The following is a 23343-nucleotide window of genomic DNA, read 5'->3' as shown; positions in this document are numbered from 1 at the left end:
ATAGAGGTCGAAAGCCTTTGTGCACCAATCTTRTGAGCAGACAATCTTGGCTATTTCTATTCTTCATAATGTGTAGTGCGCCAYGAAAGCACCATCTTCTTAGACATATATACATACATAAATGTGTAAGGAGTGACTCACCTGCATTTTGRACGCCTCCATGATGGCGTAACCTTTACCAGCGMCAGCTTCCTTTTCGCGTGCGCCTTGTAGGGTGGCTTGTAGCACCTGCTCTCGCTGCTGTTCCCACAGAAAGGCGTATGCGTTGAATTGCGCYGCGAAGAATCTGGCATCGCGAATYGTCGTGTKGAGTGCAGCGTGTATGTCAGCGTTCAGCTGACGCAGTTCGTCGGCAGAGATGTCTACGGGCAAAAATAAAGCAGTTTATAAATTCGTCTAGCCAAGKAGCGTGATGTGAGCATAGTTGAGCTGAATCTAGGTTACACTTGCACGTAATATATGTCTATGTGTATGCCTTGAACCGAATTCGTCTAGTAAGGCTAACTATATTTTCGGAATCCAATACCACAATTAATTTAATTTTATTTTTGCTTTGCTTACATATGTTGGGCTTTTGATCTTAGAAAGGCAGCTAATATTTCCATATAATTTTCAGAAATGCTTCCACTTTGGTTGGTCCAGTTTAAGTSCGGGACAATTCCGTTTAGGAAGATCTGACTGTTGTGGGAATTAAGGAAACATTTTTGTTTATTTTGACACCGAAAATTCTACCCGAGCAAATTATGAAAGCTAAAATGTATATATCCTCTTTATTGCGGCGCTATGAGGCCTTTACGAAAATCAAGAGTCTTTCTTTGTAATGCATATGTTCTGCTAAATTTTTAACCTCTATTTTGAAATCATCATAATGAACTTATATATAAATCTATCTAGACCTAAGTGTAATGAGATAAAATCCATCTATAATATAATAAATATCAGGAAAAACTWTAATACTATCAAGGAGTATTCTAAATCTGTCAACACTCAAGTATGATGAGATCATATTACCCAGGATAACTTTGAGGTTATAAAGTTTGGAAAAAGCTCTAGGGCATCATTGGTATTTTTGCATTCTTGAATCTATTTAAATATCAAAATGACGAATGAATAACGAGACAGACCACAACAATTTTACCAACCAAACTCACAATTAGGACGTTAGTATCAGTTTCAGGTATGAGATTCTGAGTTCTTTCACCTGTTTGGTCTCCGTTACCCTGCTGCGATCGTCCCGCTCTAGATGCTAGTTCCTGCAGCTGTAGACGCTTCGCCACAGCCACCTCATGGAATGTTGACAAACTCGCATTTCGTGTCTGACGCTGTTTTTGGTTCTCTTCCGTGTGTCGTCTGTGTTGCAGTCTCGCGAAGCTGCGCAAATTTTCTGCTTGCAACACGTAATCCTTATTATTGCATTCAATGGTGTCTACCACAGCGCCAACGTCATCATTTAAATTATTGTTATTGTTGTTGTCATTATGTGCATCTTCGTCCCCGTCCCCGTCGCCGTCGCCGTCGCTGTCGTCATCGTCTTCATTGTCATCAGACAGCGTCTTGTCGTCCACAATTCGCCGTGGCATGCAACCGTGGCTAGTCTGGTGTATGTCCTCTAGCAGCTGCTCGACAATTTGCTGAAAATTATTTTCTWCACTCACGTTGAATGATGGCACGAAGCATATTTCCGTATTTGTATGCCACACATCCGACGCCGACTGCGCCACCGATGACTGCGTCTCGGTCTCAGTCGGCAGCAACTCTAATTTCACCTCAAACAGTGGCATTGCGGTTTCTACCGACACGGCAGACGGCCTGTTGAAGTGTTKGTGCGCCATTATAGCGGCACTGCTGTTGCTGCCACTACTGCTGATTGCAGACATTACTCTAGTATTTGTTGTTGTTGTTRTTGTTGTAGGCGTTGCTGCCATTGACGGTGCAGGTTTTGTCGGCAACGGTGTCTGCGGGGGTGGCGACAACAACAATCGCTGTTTGCCAGCGGCTGCCGCAACTGGTTGTTTATGAGGCACGTAAAGTGGTTCTGCCCCCGCACCCGTGCCACCCGCAACGCCAGCGTCAGCGCCGTCCTCATCATCAGCGCCAAGCTGCGCAGGTGTGTTGGCGGTTGACGTGTTTGCTGCCGTGTAGTGTGTTGTTGGCGGTGTTGTTGTTATTGTTGCTCGAGTTGACAACTCTTCATTTTCGTTGGCGGTGTTCACCATTCGGTTGTGAAAATACGCCAAACTGTGCGGAAGAAAAAGGGGCGAGCAGGCGGTCGACCGCCGCGTGCGACGGAGCGTATGAGTGATGTGCAAATTAAATTGAGTGCATATTGAGTGAGTTGCACGCAAGCGTTGCAAACAAACATAGCGGCAGCGGYGGTGTGGCATGTTGGCAAAAACTCGMGGTATTAAATGTGAAAACATTAAAGTGTGTTAAAATAAAATAAAAGCACCTCAGCGCTTGCCGTGAGCATGGGAGTGTAGTTGGAGGTGGTGATGGGGGTGTTGTGGCAAATGAAATATGCCAACAGCGTGCAATAGAATAGCTGCTGTGCGGGTGTAGCTGCAGGCTTGCATGTCGTTGCGCTGCTTTGGCATTCGCATATTTGGGTTTTTGCGGCCAACCATTTTGAATGCGGGTGTTTGTGCAAGGACATTTGCAACTTTTTGTGGAACTTGTTAAATTTATAACAACGAGAGGCAGTAATGTAATAAAGGGAAATAATGTGGCCGGTGATTGAGGAGTACTTTTCGTTGCTTCAATTGCAATGAGTATGAGCTTGATGGCTGTTTGATTATGCAATAAAAWATAAGAAARAWTTGTAAATTTATTATTTTTTTAAATTAAATAATTATGCGTTCGGTCCTTTAGCAGTTTTACTTTTTATTTCTGGGAGTTTGTTCTATATAATTTCTTTTTGTGGGCAAAACTTTTGATGATATCAATAAATCGAAAGCCTTAAATACTTTACTTTAATTTTGTCAGGAAAATATTTAATCTATTAAATCAYATATGTTTTTAACTTTCTTTAATAATTCTGATTAAATGTGTTATATTAATTTCTATACCCCCAATACGATATAAAAAGTTTGCTAGGATACTGTAACGTATGTACATTGTGTCCCAACAAAAAAAAAAAAAAAAATAATAATAATTATTATTATTAAAGAAGGCATACCCTTAATTTGTCTGAATCATATATATGTACATATATAGTATTATGATAACCTGTGCCGATTTGGGTCGCAACTTGTCAATATTTTCTTGCTAACGGGTGATTCAAGCAGAAGTATTTTTTTACGATATTCTAGCGTACCATTCGCAATAGCACTACCCATGTTGAGACCCTTCATTATTGATAATATGTGATAACCATACACCACGTCCAGCTCGCAGTAAAAAAATATAGCACCTGTAGCTATACACGAAAACCGTAAATAAAAGATTCGGCGACGTTAGCAGTAACTCGCCCTGACGTATGGAACGACTTGGTAGAATTTACTTCGAGATCTTACATTTATAATGTACAAAATACCGCTTGCGTAAGAACTGAAGTCGCTCGACCTTCCCAAGCGACATCACTTCGCCCTATCGGCTCTTGAAAAGTTCCAAGAAGATCMGATGTTTTSRAGCAAAATTTTGTTCAGCGCTGAAGCCCATTTCTGGCYCAATGGGTATGTAAAGRAASAAAATTGCCGCATTTATGACAAAGAGCAAACTGAAAGGATTCAAGAACTGTCATGTCATCCAGAAAAAATAACGGTTTGGTGCRATCTTCAAAAATGRYGCCAGTGAGAACGTAACAGTCAATGGCGACCRYTATCGCGCCATGATAAGCGACTATTTGATGSCTGAAGCTGAAGYTCGTRATCTCGGCGACTCTAGGTTTCAACATGATGGCATCAATGAATGGATTTATTGAGAGAACACTTCGGTGAGCAGATAGTTTGGCGTCTTCAACCGGTAGATTGGCCACCAAATTTGTGTGATATCACACCATTAGACTTTTTCCTGTGGGTAAAGTCTAAAGTCTATGCGGACAATCCCGCTTCAAGTTAGGCCTGGAGCAAAACATTATACGCGTCATTCGCCAGTTACCAGTCGAAATGCTCGAACGAGTCATCCAAAAATTGGACCCAACAGACGGACCGTCTGAGACGTAGCTGCGGGCAACATTTGAATGAGATAATCTTCAAAAAATAAATGCCAAAGAATGTTGCTTCGAATGACAATGATAACAAACACTCCCCATTAAATTTGAAGTTTCTATATGCTAATAAAGAAGAAAATAAAGTATAAGTAATTTTTGGGAGAAAAAAACCTTGGGACAATCTAATGTACATATATAAATGATCAGCATGACAAGATGTTTTATCTAATTGTCTATATATACGCAAACCAGTCTATCAGATTTTGAGATATCGATCTGAAATTTGACACATGCCGTTTTCTCCCTAAGAAGCTGCTCATTTGTCGAAAATGCAGTCTTTGTATGTAAAACTTCTGTATCTTCAAGACACAAATTATTATAGAAAGTAATGCCGTAACCTCCGAATAAGTTATTCAGATTGAACGMCTATAGTACATATTTGTAGTCAAAAAAGTTTTTTCGTATTTTGTCAATAGATGTTGTGTCACATTGTGTCATACCATAGTGTTAGAAAGGTGAGATCATTTAAGTTAAAAAAAAAAAAAGTTACAGCTGTTCAAAAATGACAGAAAATAATGAAGAAATTCGCTATATTTTGAAATTTTTGCATAAAGGGAAGAATGATACGGAAGCCATCAATGARATTTGTGAAGTTTACGGAGATGATGCTGTATYAACAAACAACGGTTCGCTCGCTCCGTTCTGGAAATTTCGAAATTTCGATTTACACTGATGGAATATTGTCTCTACCGGAAARAAGGCAAAAAGAAATCGACCAAAACTGGTACATACTTGTTTGTTTATTTTTTTATTATAAGTATAAAAAAAATAAGCTAAAGTTTGATTAGAAATACGAACAGACTTTTTCGACTACACRATATATTGCTGACATACCAACTGACCGATGAAGATGAAGGTAAAGACCTTTTTATACCCCATTATGATATAAGGAATGCACCTATGGTGGGTATTAAAGTTTCTGTTGCGTCGAAGTGAAGATGTGATCTTTCATAGCATTACTTGACTAGAGATTTATAGCTGATATGATGTGATGATGCGATGAAGTGATTATACATCTGTCACTAGCCTGTTGTATTTACGTGCTAAAATTAAGGTAATGATGTGTAAGAGGTGAATCATAAGATGTGATTTGAATGGCGTGATATTATTCGAAATTATGTTGATTTTAAACACCGATATATTATTCCGATATGACCATATAGCATAGCTTGGTTCTAAAATTGTTTCAACTACATGATGTAATGTGATAATAAAAATTTTGATGTGAAATGAGGTGATATTACAGAATGTGATGTATTTTAATACCACGTGATTATGATGATGATCTTAGTGATGCGATTTGAATTAACATGATGATAAGTGACATGTTGGCATTGATGACACATCTTTGCGCAGACTAATGCTACGATGTGATGCKTTGCTGATAATGTGAGGTAAATTATTATTAGAGTATAATACATATACATATATTGTGACTTGACCACATGATGATTTTGCTCAGACATATAAGTGCTGTTATGATGCCGTCCGGCACGATGTGATGCGATATGATAGTCATGACTTTTAGATCTTGGTGTTATGATACGTTATTGTGAAGCAAATATCCTGATAATTTATTAAATTTGAATGATGAGATTTAATAGGAAAATGATTATGTGATATCACATGATAAGTTATTATTAACGTCAAATAAAATTTAACGAAGAGATGATGTTGGTATGCCACAATAGAACCAGAAGTTAAAGTGCATATTGACAACGATTATGTCAGCTTGTGACGTGCCAGAACTTGAAGTATGTGACGGATTTGATCACCTGACTTTAATAGCCATGCGCACTTCCTGACTAATCAATGCCTCCACACCGGCTAAATACTTGTTGTAGCTGCGTCGTTGAGCAGTGGGGAACTTGCGTAAGAACTACAAAAACCATTGCCGCGTGTAAGCACAAAACTTCCAGACATACACAGACAACAAAAGAAAAACTCACCTCCTGTATGCATTGGTCGTCACGCCCTTCAAACTCGCCGCTCTGCTGGTCATAATCGAAAAATAAACAGAAATTGGCAATCAACAGTCGATTCAATAGACGCCGTGTCTCGTCGCATTGCACGCGCCGTTGTCGTAACCGTTCCTGCTGCTGTTGTGCGTCTAATAGGTTACGCCCGTAAGCGCAACGTTGGTAGAGTGGCTCCCGACTCCAGCGGCGTATACTTTGTATGATAGCCAGTAGATTGTGCTGTGTTTGCTTGAGGCGATTATAGAGTCGTTTGGAACGCTCATAGATTTCATGCATCAATGCCGTATCTGTGTGTGAAAAGCAAATTTGAAGGGAGTGAATCGCTGAAATGTGATAACGGAATTTAGTAGGAGCATATGGAGTAGACTATTTCACTGATTGATAGTTGTCTGCCTGTGTGTGTGGGAGTGCACTTCGTTGTTTGCCTAATATAGCTAGAGATATTTAAGTTCCTGATCTAGATTAAGCGCTTTTCAATCATTGTTTTAAGGGCCTAATTTGTAAGATGTATGATGTTTCTGAAACACAATAAGTTGTAATATTTTATCAGTGGTGTTAGTCCAGTAGAAATAAAGTTTGAAAATCGATTTTGTTAAATATGTTCTGCAGATTTGATGAAAGATTGACATCTGTACTAACTTCGTGGTATTGGCTGATATTACTCTTTCTGAAATTTGAGCTATCTGGGTTCAAAACTGTAAATGCCATGCGCAAACAATTAGTTCAGAAATTCCTATTAGCACTCGATATCGAGAATTTAGGAACATTATCGGAATACTAATTGGTAACTGCCTGGTGTCGACACACGACTTGAAGGGAAGACTGCAGAAATGTTTAGACCAAGACACTAGGGAAGCAATGGGGTATCTCTTGTACTCTTGTACCRCTTTGGCAAGACTATGCAGTATTTATCTGGGGTCCCAGGGTATGATGCACGTGAGGAGGTATCGGTAGTGAGGCTATAGAACATGTTAAAATTCATCCTAAAGGATGACTACTCCTCATAGACGTAGTAACTGAACTACATCTGGTATCGCAAAGAACCAAAACTGGTCTTTGCTTGGCTTATTGGGCTGCTAGATTAACCTAACCTAACCTTGTCTAAAGGAAATCATAAGTGCAAAATTTGGTTTTGATTRTTTAAAAGAAGTGTCTGGTGAAATATTTTTGTAAAATTTTGGTCAAATTTTTGACTCTCTATGCAAGACTGGGTTTTCCAAACCAGATGATAGGCTGATTTAGATTATTGTAGTTATTATTTTAAACCCGTCTTGTGGGCCATTGCCTAAAATTTTGACAAAATTTTGCAGGAAGTACGAGCAGGGACATATTGATATGAACTMTTCTCGCCATTTCGAGCTTTTCATTAAAAAAAATAGATTGTTGGGTGTAGAGTAACAGTCCAAATCCAACTCGCACAACTAACTACAATAATAACCAGTTTCCTATGCGATAATTTAAAACTTTTCATCCAAGTGTTTACTTCTCTTTATACATCGTTTCATACTAAATTGATTGCCATTCAGAGTCTTCATCGGTTTACCCTTTGAAACAATCATCTAACCACATTTTTTTAGTGTCGCTTTTGCCGTTCATCGCTTACCATACGTGCGCCATGTGAGCGTAGCGCATGCCACTTCCACGCGTTCGTCAATTGTATTCACTTCGTGGCGAATCAGTTGCAACTCAGCAGCGCTACCAATAATGCCGTCAACACAAGCGTCATCAGTGGACAGACCACGAATACCATTGTAGAATTCGCAGATTTTGATGAGTTTCACTTTGCGTTGCCAAAACTCGTCTCTTTCGGCGTACAAATCCAGCAAATTGCTCGCCAACGCATTCGGTCCTTGTTGCTGTGTTAACGATGCATTTGTAGCGGCTGTCGGTGACGCAGTTACCGCTGCTGCCAACTCCATGCAGTTGCTATCTTCAAATTCCCCAGCCGCTTCCGCTGCCTCCCGCAACGTCGCTGATTGATTTTCAAGCTCGTGTTGAGCCTGAGTGGTTGCCATAACGCCGGCAGCCTCAAACGTTGATAGATTGTTGACGCTAATGTCGTTGCWGCCGCGCCGCATCCCGCTTGCCTGCTGCATTGCCAGCACATGCTTGACCTCTTGCAAAAGTCCAAATAAATCCGATGAGAAATTCATTTGCAGTGATTTTGCCTTTRCATTCGATTTCRKCGCGTCTTTGATGCCGCTGCGGTTTTGTTTGTTATCGTTGTTGTTGGTTTTGCTAACACCCATGTGAGTTTTGCTGTTGCTGTTGTTGTCGCTATTGTGATTGCGCGAATGTGCCAACGCTGTGGTGATTGCACTGCGAAAATTTGCGCCAAAGGTGTAATTTCCACTAGCGCCGCTCAAATGACGGCTGCCGTAACTGCTGTTGCTTTGGCTGTTGCTGTTGTTGTCGCCGAGGGTCATCACACGTGCATCAAGTCCGTCGGCTATCCTCTTGCATATGGTCTGCTGCCAATTGTGCCAGATTTTCAACTGCAAATTGCTAAGCTTTGTTGTCAAAATATCACGTCGCGTATTTAGTCGTCGGTAGGCATTTACTGAGTTAACGCTCCCTTCACCGGCAACACCTTCTTCATGCTGAGTTTCGTTGTATTCCGTTTTGTTGTTGTTGCTAATTGTTTCGTTGTTTCCGGTTGGAAAGTCGGCGTTAAAGAGTCTACGAAGAATTTCGTGTTAATCGTTTGTGAGTAAAGCTAAAAGAGAATTRATTGAATAACGAAAGTAGGATCTGGTGCAAGCCAAACCCTCAATGCCTCTGTTGTTTCGTTAATTTATACCTTAGTTCATTTCCAAATTATTTCATGAGATTTTAGGAGGGTTACTAAATTTTGGCAGGTATTATTAAAATCGCGATTTATATTTGCTGATTGAAAATATTAACTAATCATTGTGTGTGTGACTTCGCTAATATTGAGAGGAAAACCTAATTGTAGGCAACGTGTGTTAACAATGATTTAGCACTGGAGGACCCTCAGTGGATTAAATTGAATTTTCTTCGCTGTTTTAGAATTCTGGAGCATATTTCTATTGCGACCATACTCTCGTTTATACTACAAAAGATGGTGCAAACTAATGTATTTTTTGGAAAAATAAACTATGAAAAGCATAACCAGACTATAACGTCTTGTTATTCTAAATAAGTTGATTTGATCTCCGATGCTTCCAAAGTAACCAACTGTAAGTAATAGAAAAATTTCAGATAATGCCTGCTTCCTTCTAACAGACAGTCAGAATGAACTCAAGTCTAGGTGGAACCAGCTTCCAGCTGATTTCTAAGAAGTGAGTTACCCTTAGCCTGCTTAGGTCAGGCCCTTGTGAAGCAGGAAAACTCCTATAGTTGGACTTGGATGCTTCCTAAAAACTTTTATATGCACTAATTTCGGTCCATACATTTTCCTAGTTAGTAACACTTCAAATATGAAAAAGCAAAAGGAATTATCTGATCAAACTGCTGTTGATAATATCCTATCCAGACAGGAAGACTCGTATCGAAACCATAAGAGTTTCTCAACATGTTTTGGCGAGTTTACTTAATTATGAACAGAAGTAGCACAAAACATTTAGTGAAGGTCATGGAGTCATCGAAAACTTGTCTCATGCCAGTCGCTCGTGATCGATAAATCAAAGAAACAGCGCTTGAAATTCATTGTGTTGGCAGATAGGAGATAGCCGCGGAGCTCAACATCTCTTGCCTAACCTCACTAACAATAGCAATGCTTTAAGTGCCTTTGTGATAAGACTGGTATCGGTGGCAGGCCACAGCAGAATTGCAGGAAATTGTAAAGCTGATGAGCTAACAATAAAAGGTAGYCTATAACCGCTATCTGTAGAATGTGACCGAGTCGCTCGTATCCTCTTGTGTTGTAGATAGCTGGGCTTTGAGGAAACTTGACCAGGGCTGGGCCACCATCGGTACATACGGTGTCTCAAAAGCCTTTTGGCCCAAGATCGATCGCAAGAGACCTAGGGATCTTTTTGTCCTCAGTAAGGCTAGCCCCTTCCATGTTTTTGAGATGTTGGCGTTCACGCTGTAAGGCTGGGAATCCTACCAGACGCCAGCTTTAGAGCTGTATGGAAGAAGATGAGGTGGAAACCAATCAACACTTTCTTCTTGACTGTTTCCGCATTTGGGAGGTCAAGGCTTAAACATACTTACTTTCAAATTAATTGGTGAAAACGAAAATTCCTATGTTAAATGTATGGGAACAAAAAAAAAGAAAACAAAAAAAAAAAACAAAAAAAAAAAAAACCCTTAGAGTTAAGCTACAGCTCCTGGCATGAGGGAGAATTTTTTGTTTGTCAACCACTAACGTTTGAGGGGGTAAGAGTTGAAAAAACAAAATTAAAAAAATTAAAAAAATTAAAAAATTTTAATTTTCGAGCACCCTACTACAAATAGTAGTCCATATGCGATGTCTGATCAGCCATCTAACTCAACCAGAGGTAGTAAAAGTGATGCTTAGCAACGTAGCTGAGAACCCCTCCTGGTGAGTAGACGTGGGAAACGGCCTATCAATCTCGCCATTCGATCGTCGGAATTCCTTTTGAAAGACCGGTAGACCAGACAACCAGTATGKCCTTCCACACTTTTGCCTTGCTATGAATGCAAATATTTCACATGTACTAATGCCTATCTGTGAGTAAACTCTACCACAGCTTTACGCAGTTTACCGTTACAACCTTTAACGTGCTGAACGTAGTGAACGCTATTGAAACTCACAGCGGCTGAAAATATGCGTGAAGCAGGTAAGTAGTTGCCTACTCAGTTGATGCGAATGAGTACAAATTCCAATCGATTGCATCACCTCATTGAGCTTCAGCAAGTAATATGTGCAGATATCCATACGAATATGTATATATAGTAGCTATAACTGTGCTCTGTACTCACATTGTCTTCATAAAATTATGCAGTTCACGCGACGTCAGGGCGTCTATGCGTTGCATATGCTGTTCCAACCACATTAGAGCGCCGGCGGTAGGTGGAAATCCCAACTGAATCGGTATGGCAGACACACCACGAAATTCAAATTCTAGCAGCACTTTATGCGCTGAAGTCTCCAGCTGCTGCAACTCGTCGTCGTAGATATGAAGAAGTTGTGACTCAATGACACGAAGTTCCGGTAGAATTGTGCCTCGCTGTAGGATGCCACTGCCAAGCATTACCGTTAGCTGGAAAGCACACAAACACGTCGGAGAACGGGTGTAAGTGTGGGCAAAAAAGAAAGAGAGAGAGAGAAGTAGTGAAATGGCAAATAATTTGAACATTAAAGTCAGACACACCTTGGTTAATTGCTCCCAGTTTTGGCAATCCTTGTACGCTTGCACGAATATCGTTGCCAACTTCTGTTCCAGCGTGTGTATATGTGCGAAGAAGTTACGGAGCTGTCGCTTAAAGTGCGTCCATTTGCTGCTGCTCGGCAATTGCGTATCCAACTGTGCTGCATCGAATTCGTTTAGAGTCCATTGCTCAAAGTGCTCCTTGAATTGTGTGTGCACCTGTGTCGAGAGGTATATCAAGTTTCATTTACTGTGAAAGTGTGAGTGCATTGCATGGAGTTTAATTTTTCTGTCCATGGTGTGATCAGAATAAATGTTAGAAATGAAAGTGGCTTATTGGTGATTGCTTACGGAAATCAACCTAAGTTTGAAGCCAAGAAGCTCAGAGTCTCACAGAACGGACGGTGAAAACGTCAATGATTTCCTACAATAATTTCCGAAACATTTGGGTTTTGAACCTTGCAATACCTTCCGTATCTGATACCGTTAATTATTTTTCTGCAGAGCGCTTTTATTTCAGCCAATATAAACTAATTTCTGTGACAGGCCATGTATGGTAGTGAACGRGGGCAAGGTGAAATGTTTTACCGGTCATCAAACAAACAATCGCTGATATTCATAACTTCAAAGTCGTAGATAACTTCGTCTCAAAATCTAAGGCAGARTAATTCTTGGTGCTACTTCGGACTGATTCCTCAGTTGAGAGGTACTCTCGATAAAGTACAGAGACATAGAAGACTACAGCACCTGATGAGTAAGCGTTACGAGAAAGGTTCTGCGGGAGGTTTGTGGTTCTTTGCGCATTGGAAATGGCGAATACCGCAATCGATGGAACGATGTACAGTACAGATGTACGAAGACATTGACACAGTTCAGYAAATTAAAGAACAGTACCCGCCGGGCAAGCAGAGGAAAAGGAAGARCACCCTTCGTTCGAAAGRTCAGGTGGAGAAGAAGCTGAAGTACCCGTAAGCGGAGTTTATGCCACCAAAAAAGAGAAGGGAATGACTAAAAACTCTCATCTTTGGTATGCGTTGAAAGTGACCAACTAAGCTCTGCCATTATTGACAATATTTCTGCGGTCCGTTCGTSGTAGGATCATCCGTTGAAAAATCTTTAAATCATAATATTTCTTTAAAGACCTAAGTATATGAAATGGTATGGATAGTTCTGACAGAGGTGGAAAGGCCTCTCCGAGGCTCTGGAAACCAAATAAATCTTGAGACGGATTAACTTTCTGTAATAGCAAACAAGGCGTGCATCTTAAGATGAGTCGGATAATGCTAAGCTCAGCTCAGCGATCAGAGTGAAAGTTATAGAAAGGAATGACAAATTATCCGGATAGGTAAGAGCTTATAAGCTCTTACACAAATATTGTAGAGGCATATTAAAGGCATAGAAAAACTGTAACTCACCTGTCTTACACGCTCGTTCAGTTGTTTGCCACGCAGCCCGCCAAATTCTATTTTCTCGAGATTTTGAAACGACACTGCAGCCTCAAATAGTGTGCGCATATCGCACAACTGCGCCAAAAACCCGTCAAGTGTGCAACCAAACACATCGTCGGGCGAGAAGCGCCAGAGCTCATAAGCCTCCGTGCTGCTGTCAGAAGAAGCTGAAGCGGCCATTCTGGATGTGCTGGGTATGGCGGGCAACAACTGCTGATTGCTGGAATATTTCTCCTTGTACTCCAACAAACGTGACCTGAAATGAGGAAAGAGTACACTTACGGYTCATCTTGAAATTCAGCAACTAATAGCCTACTTTAGCTGCTCCATAACCTCCATCGATTTGGTTATCTTGGACAAACCCTCATCGGCGTCACCTTGAAAGAGTAGTGGGAAATCCAAATCCTCGCTGGCGCGCCGTACCAACAAGTGGCATACGCAACGCAGCAGCACCCTCATACGTTGCGTACTGCGGTAGTAGCGCGCATGGGTCCAAATGAGATGCAGCACATGYACGAGCGGATTCACCAATTCGCCGGCGGCGTGAAAATTGACAGCGTTAAAAGCGGCTGTTTGACGTAGTAACGGCTGCAGCCACAACGTGTTGTCCTCGGCCTCGTGCCAAGCGCATACCAAACGCTTAAAGACCCTCACGAAAGGCTCGTAGTAGGGTGAATCGATGCTGCGCARTATGTGTGTGAGTGTTTTGTGTGTCGGTGTGCGTAATTGTTCGTAAATATTTTGCAAATTTTGCTTGCGGTTAGACCAGTAGGCGATTTCGTGCGCGGGGAGAGTCACAAGCACTACACTCTTGATTGGCTGGTTGCTACTTCTTGCTGGAACATTACTACTATGGCATTCGGATCTTTCGATAATTATATCATGTATCTGTGTTGTCCAGTTAATGTACATCTCCTCAAGCGATGTGCGAAACTTGGGCTCGATGGCTGGTGCGAGATTACTAAGAATGAAATGAAAGGTGCGGAAGGGTAAGTAATTAACTTGAGGGCGAAATTATTGAATTATTAAGTAGAAAGAAAAAAAAACATTCTTTGTGGTCTGATTTTAATTTTGTTCTTCTAGTAAGGCCTCTCCATGTAATATATTACGAACTGAATAAGTCCTGTACTTCTATCTACGCTTCAAGGAAAACGAGCCAGCTCGAATGTGATGATTTCAAACTCAAACGAAAGGCTTCAAGTTCTTTATTGAAAACCTCAAAATTAACGGGAAATTTAAGTCAGTTAAGYCGCAAAATAGCTGTCGAGTTGATTTCAATATGCTCAGCAGAAAGACTCCTTGATTAGCCTCAGTTTAGTACTAATATGCGCTCATATGCTGGTCGTCGGTTGTCTCATGCCAACGGTTTTTCACCCACAACGAATCGAGTCATTGAACTTTTACCACATTTTCAACAGCGATTCAAATATGGTAAGCAGAGGCAATCAAACGGTGTACGCAACACTATCCCTAGGCCATTGTCATTCAACTCGTATGAACTTTCGTTAATTACTTTTTGTCTGCCCAAACTTCTTTCACTTCGGAAAGAGTTAAACGGCACATCGTTGTGTTTCGGTTTTTCTCTTTGTTCTTCGTCAACATTGCCGACGCTGCCAACTTCCACCTCACTTTACTCCTTCCGTTTCGTTTATGCCCCACATAAATGCTCCTTTGGCTTATTGCATTTTGCCTTTCGCACTTAACTCGACGTCAATCCGCGTTTCGTAACCTGCACACACTCAAAGTGTTCATTGACCTATTTAAGGTTGTTTATGCTTTATTCGTGCAAAGTGACCAACGGCCGTATGGAATGGAGGACATGGATGGATGCGGCTTTAAATGTTAAGCTGTTGCCGTTTCATTCGATTGATTTGCATTTCATTCAATACTCAGGCACGTTTCGTCAATCGAGGATTCGTCTAATCGCCGGTTCGAGACTACGTTTCTCGTTGGCTCAGCGGCAGCAGCCAAAATTTAAATTTCAAGCAAATCAATAAAGTAAAAATAAATATTGGAACAGGGATTAGCATGGAATCGAAAGCTGCAGCGCTGAGTGCTTTTCTGTTATTGTGAAAAGTTGGTGAGAACCGGCGAAATGGTTTGTGCCTGGTTACATGTAGTGCGAACGGCGTAGAAGTTGTTGTGTATACTAAAGTTTGTATTAGTTATGGCACAGTGTGGCGACGGTAAGRAAAGAGTTGGCAAAACTGTACATGCCATAAAGTCTTGTAGCGATTAAGTCTGTCGAAGAAAGACGGAATATCTTATGATATCGATAACGACCGAGGRAGCTGTAATCAATAACTTTTTGCACACTTTTTTGTCGAATTCTCAAATGATCGATCAGGGGCCAGCATCCTATATGCTTGAAGGGCCAGGGTTTTCTTCTAATTTGTGTACCAGTCTTGAATTAAAGGGTAGATAAGATCTATAGCACACKGCAATAAAAACGAAAAATTATTTTCAGAGCCGCAATACTAGCGCTGTTCTAAACGCTGGCAACTGCAAAGCCACAAGCTGCCCAGGGTGAGTACCCTTGTTCCGCTCACATTGKGGTGGGATTCAGTTAGATCTATATTGGCAACTTGCATTCTAGTAGTAGACCAACGGACCTTACCTGAGCTTATCAGTCTTTGAGCGSGGTTCCTGTGCGACTGCAATATCTTTTTGGCATAAGGTAGAAGGTGAACTACTAGTGACGGCCGCAAGTTGCCAAAGTGTTATAGAGGATGGTGAGGTGGAAATATCCACTTTATTTCTTCTCCATTGTCCAGTCTTTGCAAAACTGTGGATGAAACTTCTCGACAGTCTTACCATCGGCGAACCAAGACAAATAGACAAAACTGATATTTTTGATAGGATCAAAGCGCTTTGACGATGTGTAAAGGTCCCCTAATCTATTATATAAAAGTTTTAGGCATCAAAATGGACCGGCGTTCTAAGCTGACCAAGTAAGATCCCTGCTACGATCGACCATTTAATCGCTAACCTAAATTCTTTCACTTTTCAATGTGCTTATTACATGAACGCACCCCATTGTACCAGTTCGAAGTGAATTYGTATTTTCCACAACGAAGTTTGTTGTTCTTTTTACTTTGCATTCTTCTCCGCCGGTCTGCTTAAGTAATCCATTTACAATTAATTTACATTTCTGGTGTCYGAATTTCGCTAAGCTGAAGTAGTAACGGTTTAGGACAGCAAGCATTTTAGTTTWTTCTGCCTTATCTGTCGGTGAAGCGCTTTCGGCCACCCTTGGCATAACGGTAGAGAAAAAAATAATTATTATTGTAGATGGAAAAATAAATGCAAGCTTAATCTCCGATTTCATCAGTAGTATGAAGCTTTCCGAAGGTAATTTATAATTTAAAACTAAATTMGAGTTTTTGTTATCTCACGGTAGCAGTTTTATAAAAGCATACCTTTGGGCGCATTATAAATTAATTGTATATAGTTTTAAGTAATTTACATAATTCGATTGTGAAGTGAAGATGACGCTAAATTTCAAAGCAATAAATAATATATAATAGTATACATATAATTAACGCACATTCTTTGCGGCATAAACAGCGATTAATGAGCTATTAGCAAGGGCTTATTAAATAATATTCAGATTTCGCATTGTAAAACTTAAATGCATTTAGAGTGTGTCTTTACATCTTTTTTACGTGGTTCCGCCCAGCCTAATCTAAAAACCGGCGTAACCGCTGTAATCGACCGAACTACAAGGAGGGTTCCAAAAAACACAGAACAAATGGTTATTTYGGCAAAATCAATTTATTTTATTCAAAATAGTCTCCTTCTGYTTCAGTCAGGTGAATACGGGGAGTGGTTAATGGTTAAAATGTGATTTTTGGTCAAATAATCGGTCACAAGCGTCGATCGAATGTTGGATTCTGAGCAATTTTTGGTTGKCAGTCAATTTGTGCGGCACAAATCGTGCACACACCTTTACTAAGCCCAAATGTTCAGTCAAAATGCGATAAATTGATGTTTTGAAGATGTTCAATTCCATTTCCATGAATTTCAATGATGATTTCTTCTGTTTTTAATGAATTCACGCACAGCTTTGATGTAATTTCCGATGATCACGGATTTTGATTGGCTCACATGTTGATTGTCATTTATGTTCTCACGATCACTTTGAAAACGTTGAAACCACTCGTGCACTCTGCTGCGGGATAGGCGTCATCATCAATTGAACCATTTTGGTAAAAGTTTTACCAATTTTGAAACAAAAATAAATGTTGGCTCTTTGTTCGAAGCTCATTTTCGCACCGATAGCAACAACATACTGACACTTAAAACGCAATAACCTCACTTCCAATCTTTGAAATGTCATGAAATTCTCACTGGACAATCGATAAAGAAGATCGAAAAAAGTAATGCGCCTAATTTTTGAGCGGCTTTCGCGTGGTATTCTTAGTTTCGGCTTGTTTTTTCCTCCATTCCGATGATGGTTGACTTGTTTGCATGCCAAACTCATCGGCAATTTTAATGCTCTCAATTTATGTGGGATTGGAATTCGCACGATCAAGTAACTATGTCCAAAGAGACCTGTTTACGGTACCCTTTTTGAAAAAAAATTTGCTATTTGCTTCATCGGGATGAGTCGAGCAAAAACTCTTTTCATACCAAAACAAGAAAAAACGTTAACTTCGGTTGCACCGAAGCTAAATACCCTTCACAGGTGCATTTCTGTTAGTAACTATATGTTCAGTTTGTATGGCAGCTATATCTTAGTGGATCCATATCGGCAGTTCCGACAAATGAGCAGCTTCTTGAAGAGAAAGTGACGTTTGCAAAATTTCAAAAGGATATCTTAAAAAGTGAGGGACAGAAGGACATGACTAAATCGACTCAGCTCGAAATACGGATCCTATACATATATACTCTATGGGGTCTCGACCCTTCCTTCTGTGTGTTACAAACTTCGTTACAAACTTAATATACCCTGTTCAGGGTATAAAAATATCCACCAAAATCAATCGAACGAACTCACGAGAGGTGTCAAGTACTCTTGCCTTCTCTCTTATAATTTCCTGGCGATTTCCAAGCACCATATCCAACGCACTAAGTACAGATAAAGCTTACATATATATGTTGTAGTTGAAAATTTTCGAAATCCCATTCCTAATACTAAATTTCGACTACAACCACAAAATCGTTATAAAATGTTGAAGATTAAATCAAAAATAGAAAGAATTATATTTAAAACAACAAAAATACTCAAAATGTACCTTCACTTTTTTTGCACCATATATTGTTCGCTCGCTCGGCATTTCACTTACCCTTGATTAACGTGTGTTGCCACTTCTTCGATGACTGCCGGCGCAACTAATAATGATAAAATTGTGCGGTTGTTGGTCTTTCCCTTGATCTGAGTAGGTGCTCGCAAAAAAAGATACGAAAAATTACATAATGGAAATAGAATAAGTACGAATTGAGCTTATTATGCTCGGTTTGCGTGAGTTATAGTTTAAGCACGTGCGTGCGAAGGCTAACTATATTCCTCGACCCAATAACAGCATTGTTATGGAGACCCTCGCTTGTCATACACCCACTAACACCAACAATTATTACACACTTCCACACGGTGCTGCTCATTTGACTAGTTTTACATCCGTGTAAATATKTTCCAGCTCAAACTTTCGTCAACAACAACAACAACGGCAAAARCAAACCATAGAACAATAACGGGTATAATATAAAAGTCAGTGAGGAAAACTTTTGCCAATTAGCAAAAATAGGCACGCACACAACTCCTTCATGTGTGCGATGGTCCGTTGCACCTCCCTCCCGTACTCGCCTTTCATAGAAGCTGCTCTTTTGTGTGTGATATTCTCAATTAGATTAATGAAAATGCAAATACACACAAAAACNTGCACCTCCCTCCCGTACTCGCCTTTCATAGAAGCTGCTCTTTTGTGTGTGATATTCTCAATTAGATTAATGAAAATGCAAATACACACAAAAACATGGAGGCATAGAAACGGATAGACTATGTGGGAAGAGGCTTGTTCTTGCCGGTTATTAAAGCTTTAGTTAAATTAGGGTTGTGTGCAAGGCTTATTTGCTGGGACTATAAAATATGTGTATGAACTACACGAAAGCTATAAGGGGTAAGGATGCTAAAAGGGAGCCGCAAAGCGGTTTTTGGCATTGCCATGTGATATTGGTGACGCCGGTGTGATTGCGGTATTTCATAGCTTACCGTTACGTTGGAAATGATAAGCTGGCGACGACCACAGATCAACATAGTGCTTAAAGACCCGATTCACGGCTGTAGATAACAGTCTCTAAGTCTATTTGGAGAATGTCTTACAATGAGGGGAATGCGCGATCACTACTTAGAGGGTCGTTAATTAAAATCGAATGAAAGTGGAGCAAGAAAAAAAAGTACCTGCCCATATCCGGAGTCAAATTTACCAGAGTCAAACTTAAGTTTCCTCGTGGTAAAATCAGCACCAAAGACGATGAACACAGTGGTCGCCCAAAGGAGTGTGTTGCCAACTAAAATATTAAAAAAAGTACACAAAATAAGTTTGTATGACCGTAAAGTGGAGTTGACCGAGATATCCGGCACTTAACTGATCGTGAAGAGCTCTGTACAAAGTAATCGCCGCTCAAGCCCACTTTTGATCAAAAACCATGATGAGTTGATGATTCGGAGCAGTGTTTGGAGATGTTGAAGCCAATAAACGCGAGTTTCTATGTCGATATATGACACAGGATGAAACATGGCGCCGTAATTTAACTCCGAAGTCTAAACTCGCTTCAAATCCCAAGAAAAAGAAAGTGCGATTTTGCTAAGACAATGCATCGTATCACAAGTCCGTGAAAACGATGACAAAAACCAATAATTGGGCTTTGATTTGCTTCCGTAATCACCGTATTCTAGAATCAGGCACAACGACTATTTCCTGTCCCTAAAATTCAAAAAAGGCTCGCTGGGAAGCAATTTCCGTCGACTGAAGAGGCGATCGCCGATGAAAATGAAGCACCTGGTTCCATGCAGTTATGAAAAAGAGCGCTTGTAGTGGATTCAAATAAATACCAAAAATAACTGACCTAAACTAATGGAGGATGGATCCATGTGTATAAGTTCACGCAAGTGAAAAAAGTTCTCTGACTGCCATTCACTTGGGAGTAGCCAGGGAGCACACGGCTTCCGCTTTTAAACCAAGTATTGCTTGGGTAGCCAAAAAACATCCGTTTCAAGGCGAGGTAAATTGAGAAATTGGTTGTGCGCTGGATTTGGGATTCGCCACGTAAAGAAAACTCCGCAATAAAAGAGCAAAACAGCTTCATGTCCAATGTTATTGTCCAGTCCCTTAATTGGGTAGGTGGTTGATGTCCTCGTGAGAGTAAAGGCTGACCTCACCGCGATCCTAGAAGTGCGATAGATGGCACTATGACTAAGACGGCAAAGAAGGTGTTTTTGGCACAATGGTCGGTAAATTCAGCCTCCATATCGAACACTAAATGTGTTTGAGGCTGATCGACTTCGCCGGAGCCCGAAATATGAGTGCAGACAGTTCAGTATTGTTTTCAGGCTTACCAAAAGTACTAACATGAATGTTAATGAAGTAGTCTAGTAGTCTTATTAGCACACACGCACACAAAACTAAATACTTTAAAATTATCTAATTTTATAGAATTTATAAAACGTGTTCAAGCTAAGTACTTGTGTTTCGCTATGTAATGTGCACTTAAATCTTAAATGAAACTGTTCACTCAAATTTACTCACCTCAACCAGCAAGTTGCGCACCTCTTTAATGTGCATTTGCAAATCCTTTTGCACCGGCTTCGGCCACGATTTCCGATTTGGCGGACACTCGAGCAAAGGCTGAAAKACTTCATCGAACAGCAGCGATAAAGTTTCTATTTTGCTGTGCACCGGCAAATCGCCACAGAGTATTTGCGTACGGAAATTAGCTGCGGTTAATGGTATGTTCGCGCATCGACGCACAAAGTAAACGCATTTGCCGCGCGGCACACCGTCTAGTGTGGAGAAGCTACTAGAAGCTGGTGGCATTGGTAGCGTCAGCACAGCGGCGGCGGCCACAGCAGCTGCCGACGCAACAATGGCAGCCGAGCTTGTTATATTGGCGGCTTTGCTTGGTGGGCCTACATCATTAGATTTAGCTGTTGGCTCGGAAGTTGCTGCTGTTGCAGCCATTGCGTGGTCAACTGGATTGGCTAACGCGGCGTACGAATCCGTGATGGCAGTTGGTGTTGCTGATATGACACTCGCTGTTGTTGGTGGCGTTGGTGTGGAGCTCAAGGTTGATTGCGCCGCATAATTGTGGTGCAACTCACTGAGCGCAATTTTCGGTACCAAATATCCGCTATGATTGAGCGTCATAACTAAGAGGCGCTGCTGCGCGTTGTGCAACCAATCAAACATAATGACCTGGAAAATTGTGAAGGCTACGGCTTAGCGCCTTCAAATGGGAATAATTTTTCGGGAATTTTGAAGTTTTAAAGCTACGCATGTCTTTGTATAATAAATTACTGAATGAAGCTTAGTTTGTGGTATGAAGCTGCTAATATCTAACTTGGTTACTAGAAGACTTCATCGCTTTTTGAAGGGTTGTAGGGGTTTACAGTTTTTGTGAGACATTTAGAGGTATGTCTATGTTGCAGCTAGTTTGGGTTTACTGCAACGAATTGTAGTATATATGAATGCTTTCATTTGTGCGACGTCTGACATACATCCTATTTTATTAGAACTTCTAAAGTCTGTCCTCTTGCTTATAGTTATTGATGATATCCAAGGGTTTGGGTCAGTAGTTGGTGACATTCTCACTTGCGAATTTTCTCCTGGTTCACTCTTCATTACATTCTTTAGCTCTCTAGGTCACAGTAATTCATTTGGACTTAACTGTATACATCTACATAGTATAAGAAATCCTGGCTAAATTCCGAGCTAAGAAGCTTTGCGAGTTCAACCAGCTCTTGGCCCATTTACCTAAGTTCTAACAAATAAAAGCGATAATGAGGAATAAGATAAAATTCTACGTTTCGCATATAGAAATTTGGAAAGAAACCCGTCTGATCTCTGTTATGATCAGAAGAAACGAGAAAAATTGATAGAGTGATTAAATAATAATAGCTTCGCCGAGAGCTTGATATAAAATAATTTCGCTGCGACTCAAGGGCAGCTACTTTGATTCTAACAGCAGATCACAATTCGAATTAGTAGTCTAAAGTTCAACCTAGAAGTCTTAGGTCTACGCCAATAAAGAAGAAACAGAAGTCTAAGCAATCATTCTTTCGATTGCGAAAAAACAAACTTACACGAAACGAGTCGGTAGCCATCATACGATGCCACTTGTCCTGCTTCAGTCGCAATGAACTCAATGTAAATGAGCTGATGAATTCAAGGCGTGGATCATTGGACTGCACCGACGACATTGCGCTAGCTGGACATTCCTCCTCATCTTCCAATTCATCGATGGTGGACATTGTTGCTTTAACTTTTCACACACACACACGCACACGCACACGTTTGAAATGAATAATTTTCTTTTACACCGTGAAATACGATGCGCAACACAAAAGCGGCACTTGCCAAGTGAGCTGTTAACTGCAAAGTGACCGCTAATGCCATTTGTGGTAGTGACTCGTGGCGCAGAGCTCACAGCTCATGGCTCATAAATGCGCCCATGAGAACCGGCCACAGGGAGTGTAAGTGGTTTAGTCAGAGCTAAATGTGGAACAGCAGCGTCAAGTAGAGGGAGGGGMTGGGAGGTTGCGGCTTGGTGGACGGCGCCAATACACGCTGTCGGSGGCTTTGTATGGGCCATTGCCAGCAGCGCCGGTGGAACGGCGATTGGCGTTGCTCAATAGTATCGATCAAACTTCAGATTTTAATTTGAAAACTATGTGAACACATATTGTGTATGTGTGTGTGCGTGCGCTGCAAATGGGCTGGTAATCGGATGCGAATTCGCCAGTTAAAAGGTGAAATTAGAATTTTAGAACTTCAACGCGGCGTTGGCGAATTGAGGCCTACAAGGTAATTGGGGCAACAATGCGCTGCTGCTCTACTAAATGCTGGCAGTATATTGCATATGCATGTGCCGCCACAAATGTGTGTTTGTGTTTGTGCATATGCGCATGTAGTTTGAAGCAATTTCCGGCTAYTGCCAACACTCAGCGGAAGTCGGAAGTTGGACGGGAGTTTGGTTGATGGCATGGAAAATGCCAATAAGCCAAGYGCAAAGCATGCATTTTTCTTTCTGTTGCAATGACTTTAGGCCGCGGCAAAGCACAATGCCGCACCAGCGCGGCTCGTTTTATGTGCCACAAGTGCGGCGCGGCACTTAAATTGCGAGAATCATGAGAAATGCGCGCAAAATTAAAGTTAAGTTCAAAGTGCACAAATATGCAGACAGCCTAGTTG

The 23343-nt window shown here is 40.9% G+C and overlaps 1 protein-coding gene across 1 annotated transcript in view; it reads right to left on the bottom strand.

Annotated features, from left to right (window-relative positions):
* Nucleotides 1-22403, bottom strand: part of LOC108975218 (dynein beta chain, ciliary) — a 50400-nt gene extending 27997 nt beyond the window's left edge. Inside the window, 12 exon segments of the mRNA XM_018943566.1 lie at nucleotides 142-362; nucleotides 1139-2238; nucleotides 5983-6086; nucleotides 6157-6473; nucleotides 7790-8750; nucleotides 11070-11378; nucleotides 11490-11705; nucleotides 12902-13190; nucleotides 13251-13895; nucleotides 18223-18311; nucleotides 20683-21348; nucleotides 22236-22403. Coding sequence (XP_018799111.1) covers nucleotides 142-362; nucleotides 1139-2238; nucleotides 5983-6086; nucleotides 6157-6473; nucleotides 7790-8750; nucleotides 11070-11378; nucleotides 11490-11705; nucleotides 12902-13190; nucleotides 13251-13895; nucleotides 18223-18311; nucleotides 20683-21348; nucleotides 22236-22403 — 5085 coding nt within the window.
* Between the last annotated feature and the right edge of the window lie 940 nt (nucleotides 22404-23343).

Source organism: Bactrocera latifrons, unplaced genomic scaffold, assembly GCF_001853355.1.
Source record: "Bactrocera latifrons isolate USDA-ARS-PBARC rearing strain unplaced genomic scaffold, ASM185335v1 scaffold_63, whole genome shotgun sequence".
Classification (NCBI taxonomy): domain Eukaryota; kingdom Metazoa; phylum Arthropoda; class Insecta; order Diptera; family Tephritidae; genus Bactrocera; species Bactrocera latifrons.
The sequence above is the reverse complement of the archived record's forward strand: the minus strand, read 5'-3'. Positions and strand labels throughout refer to the sequence as shown.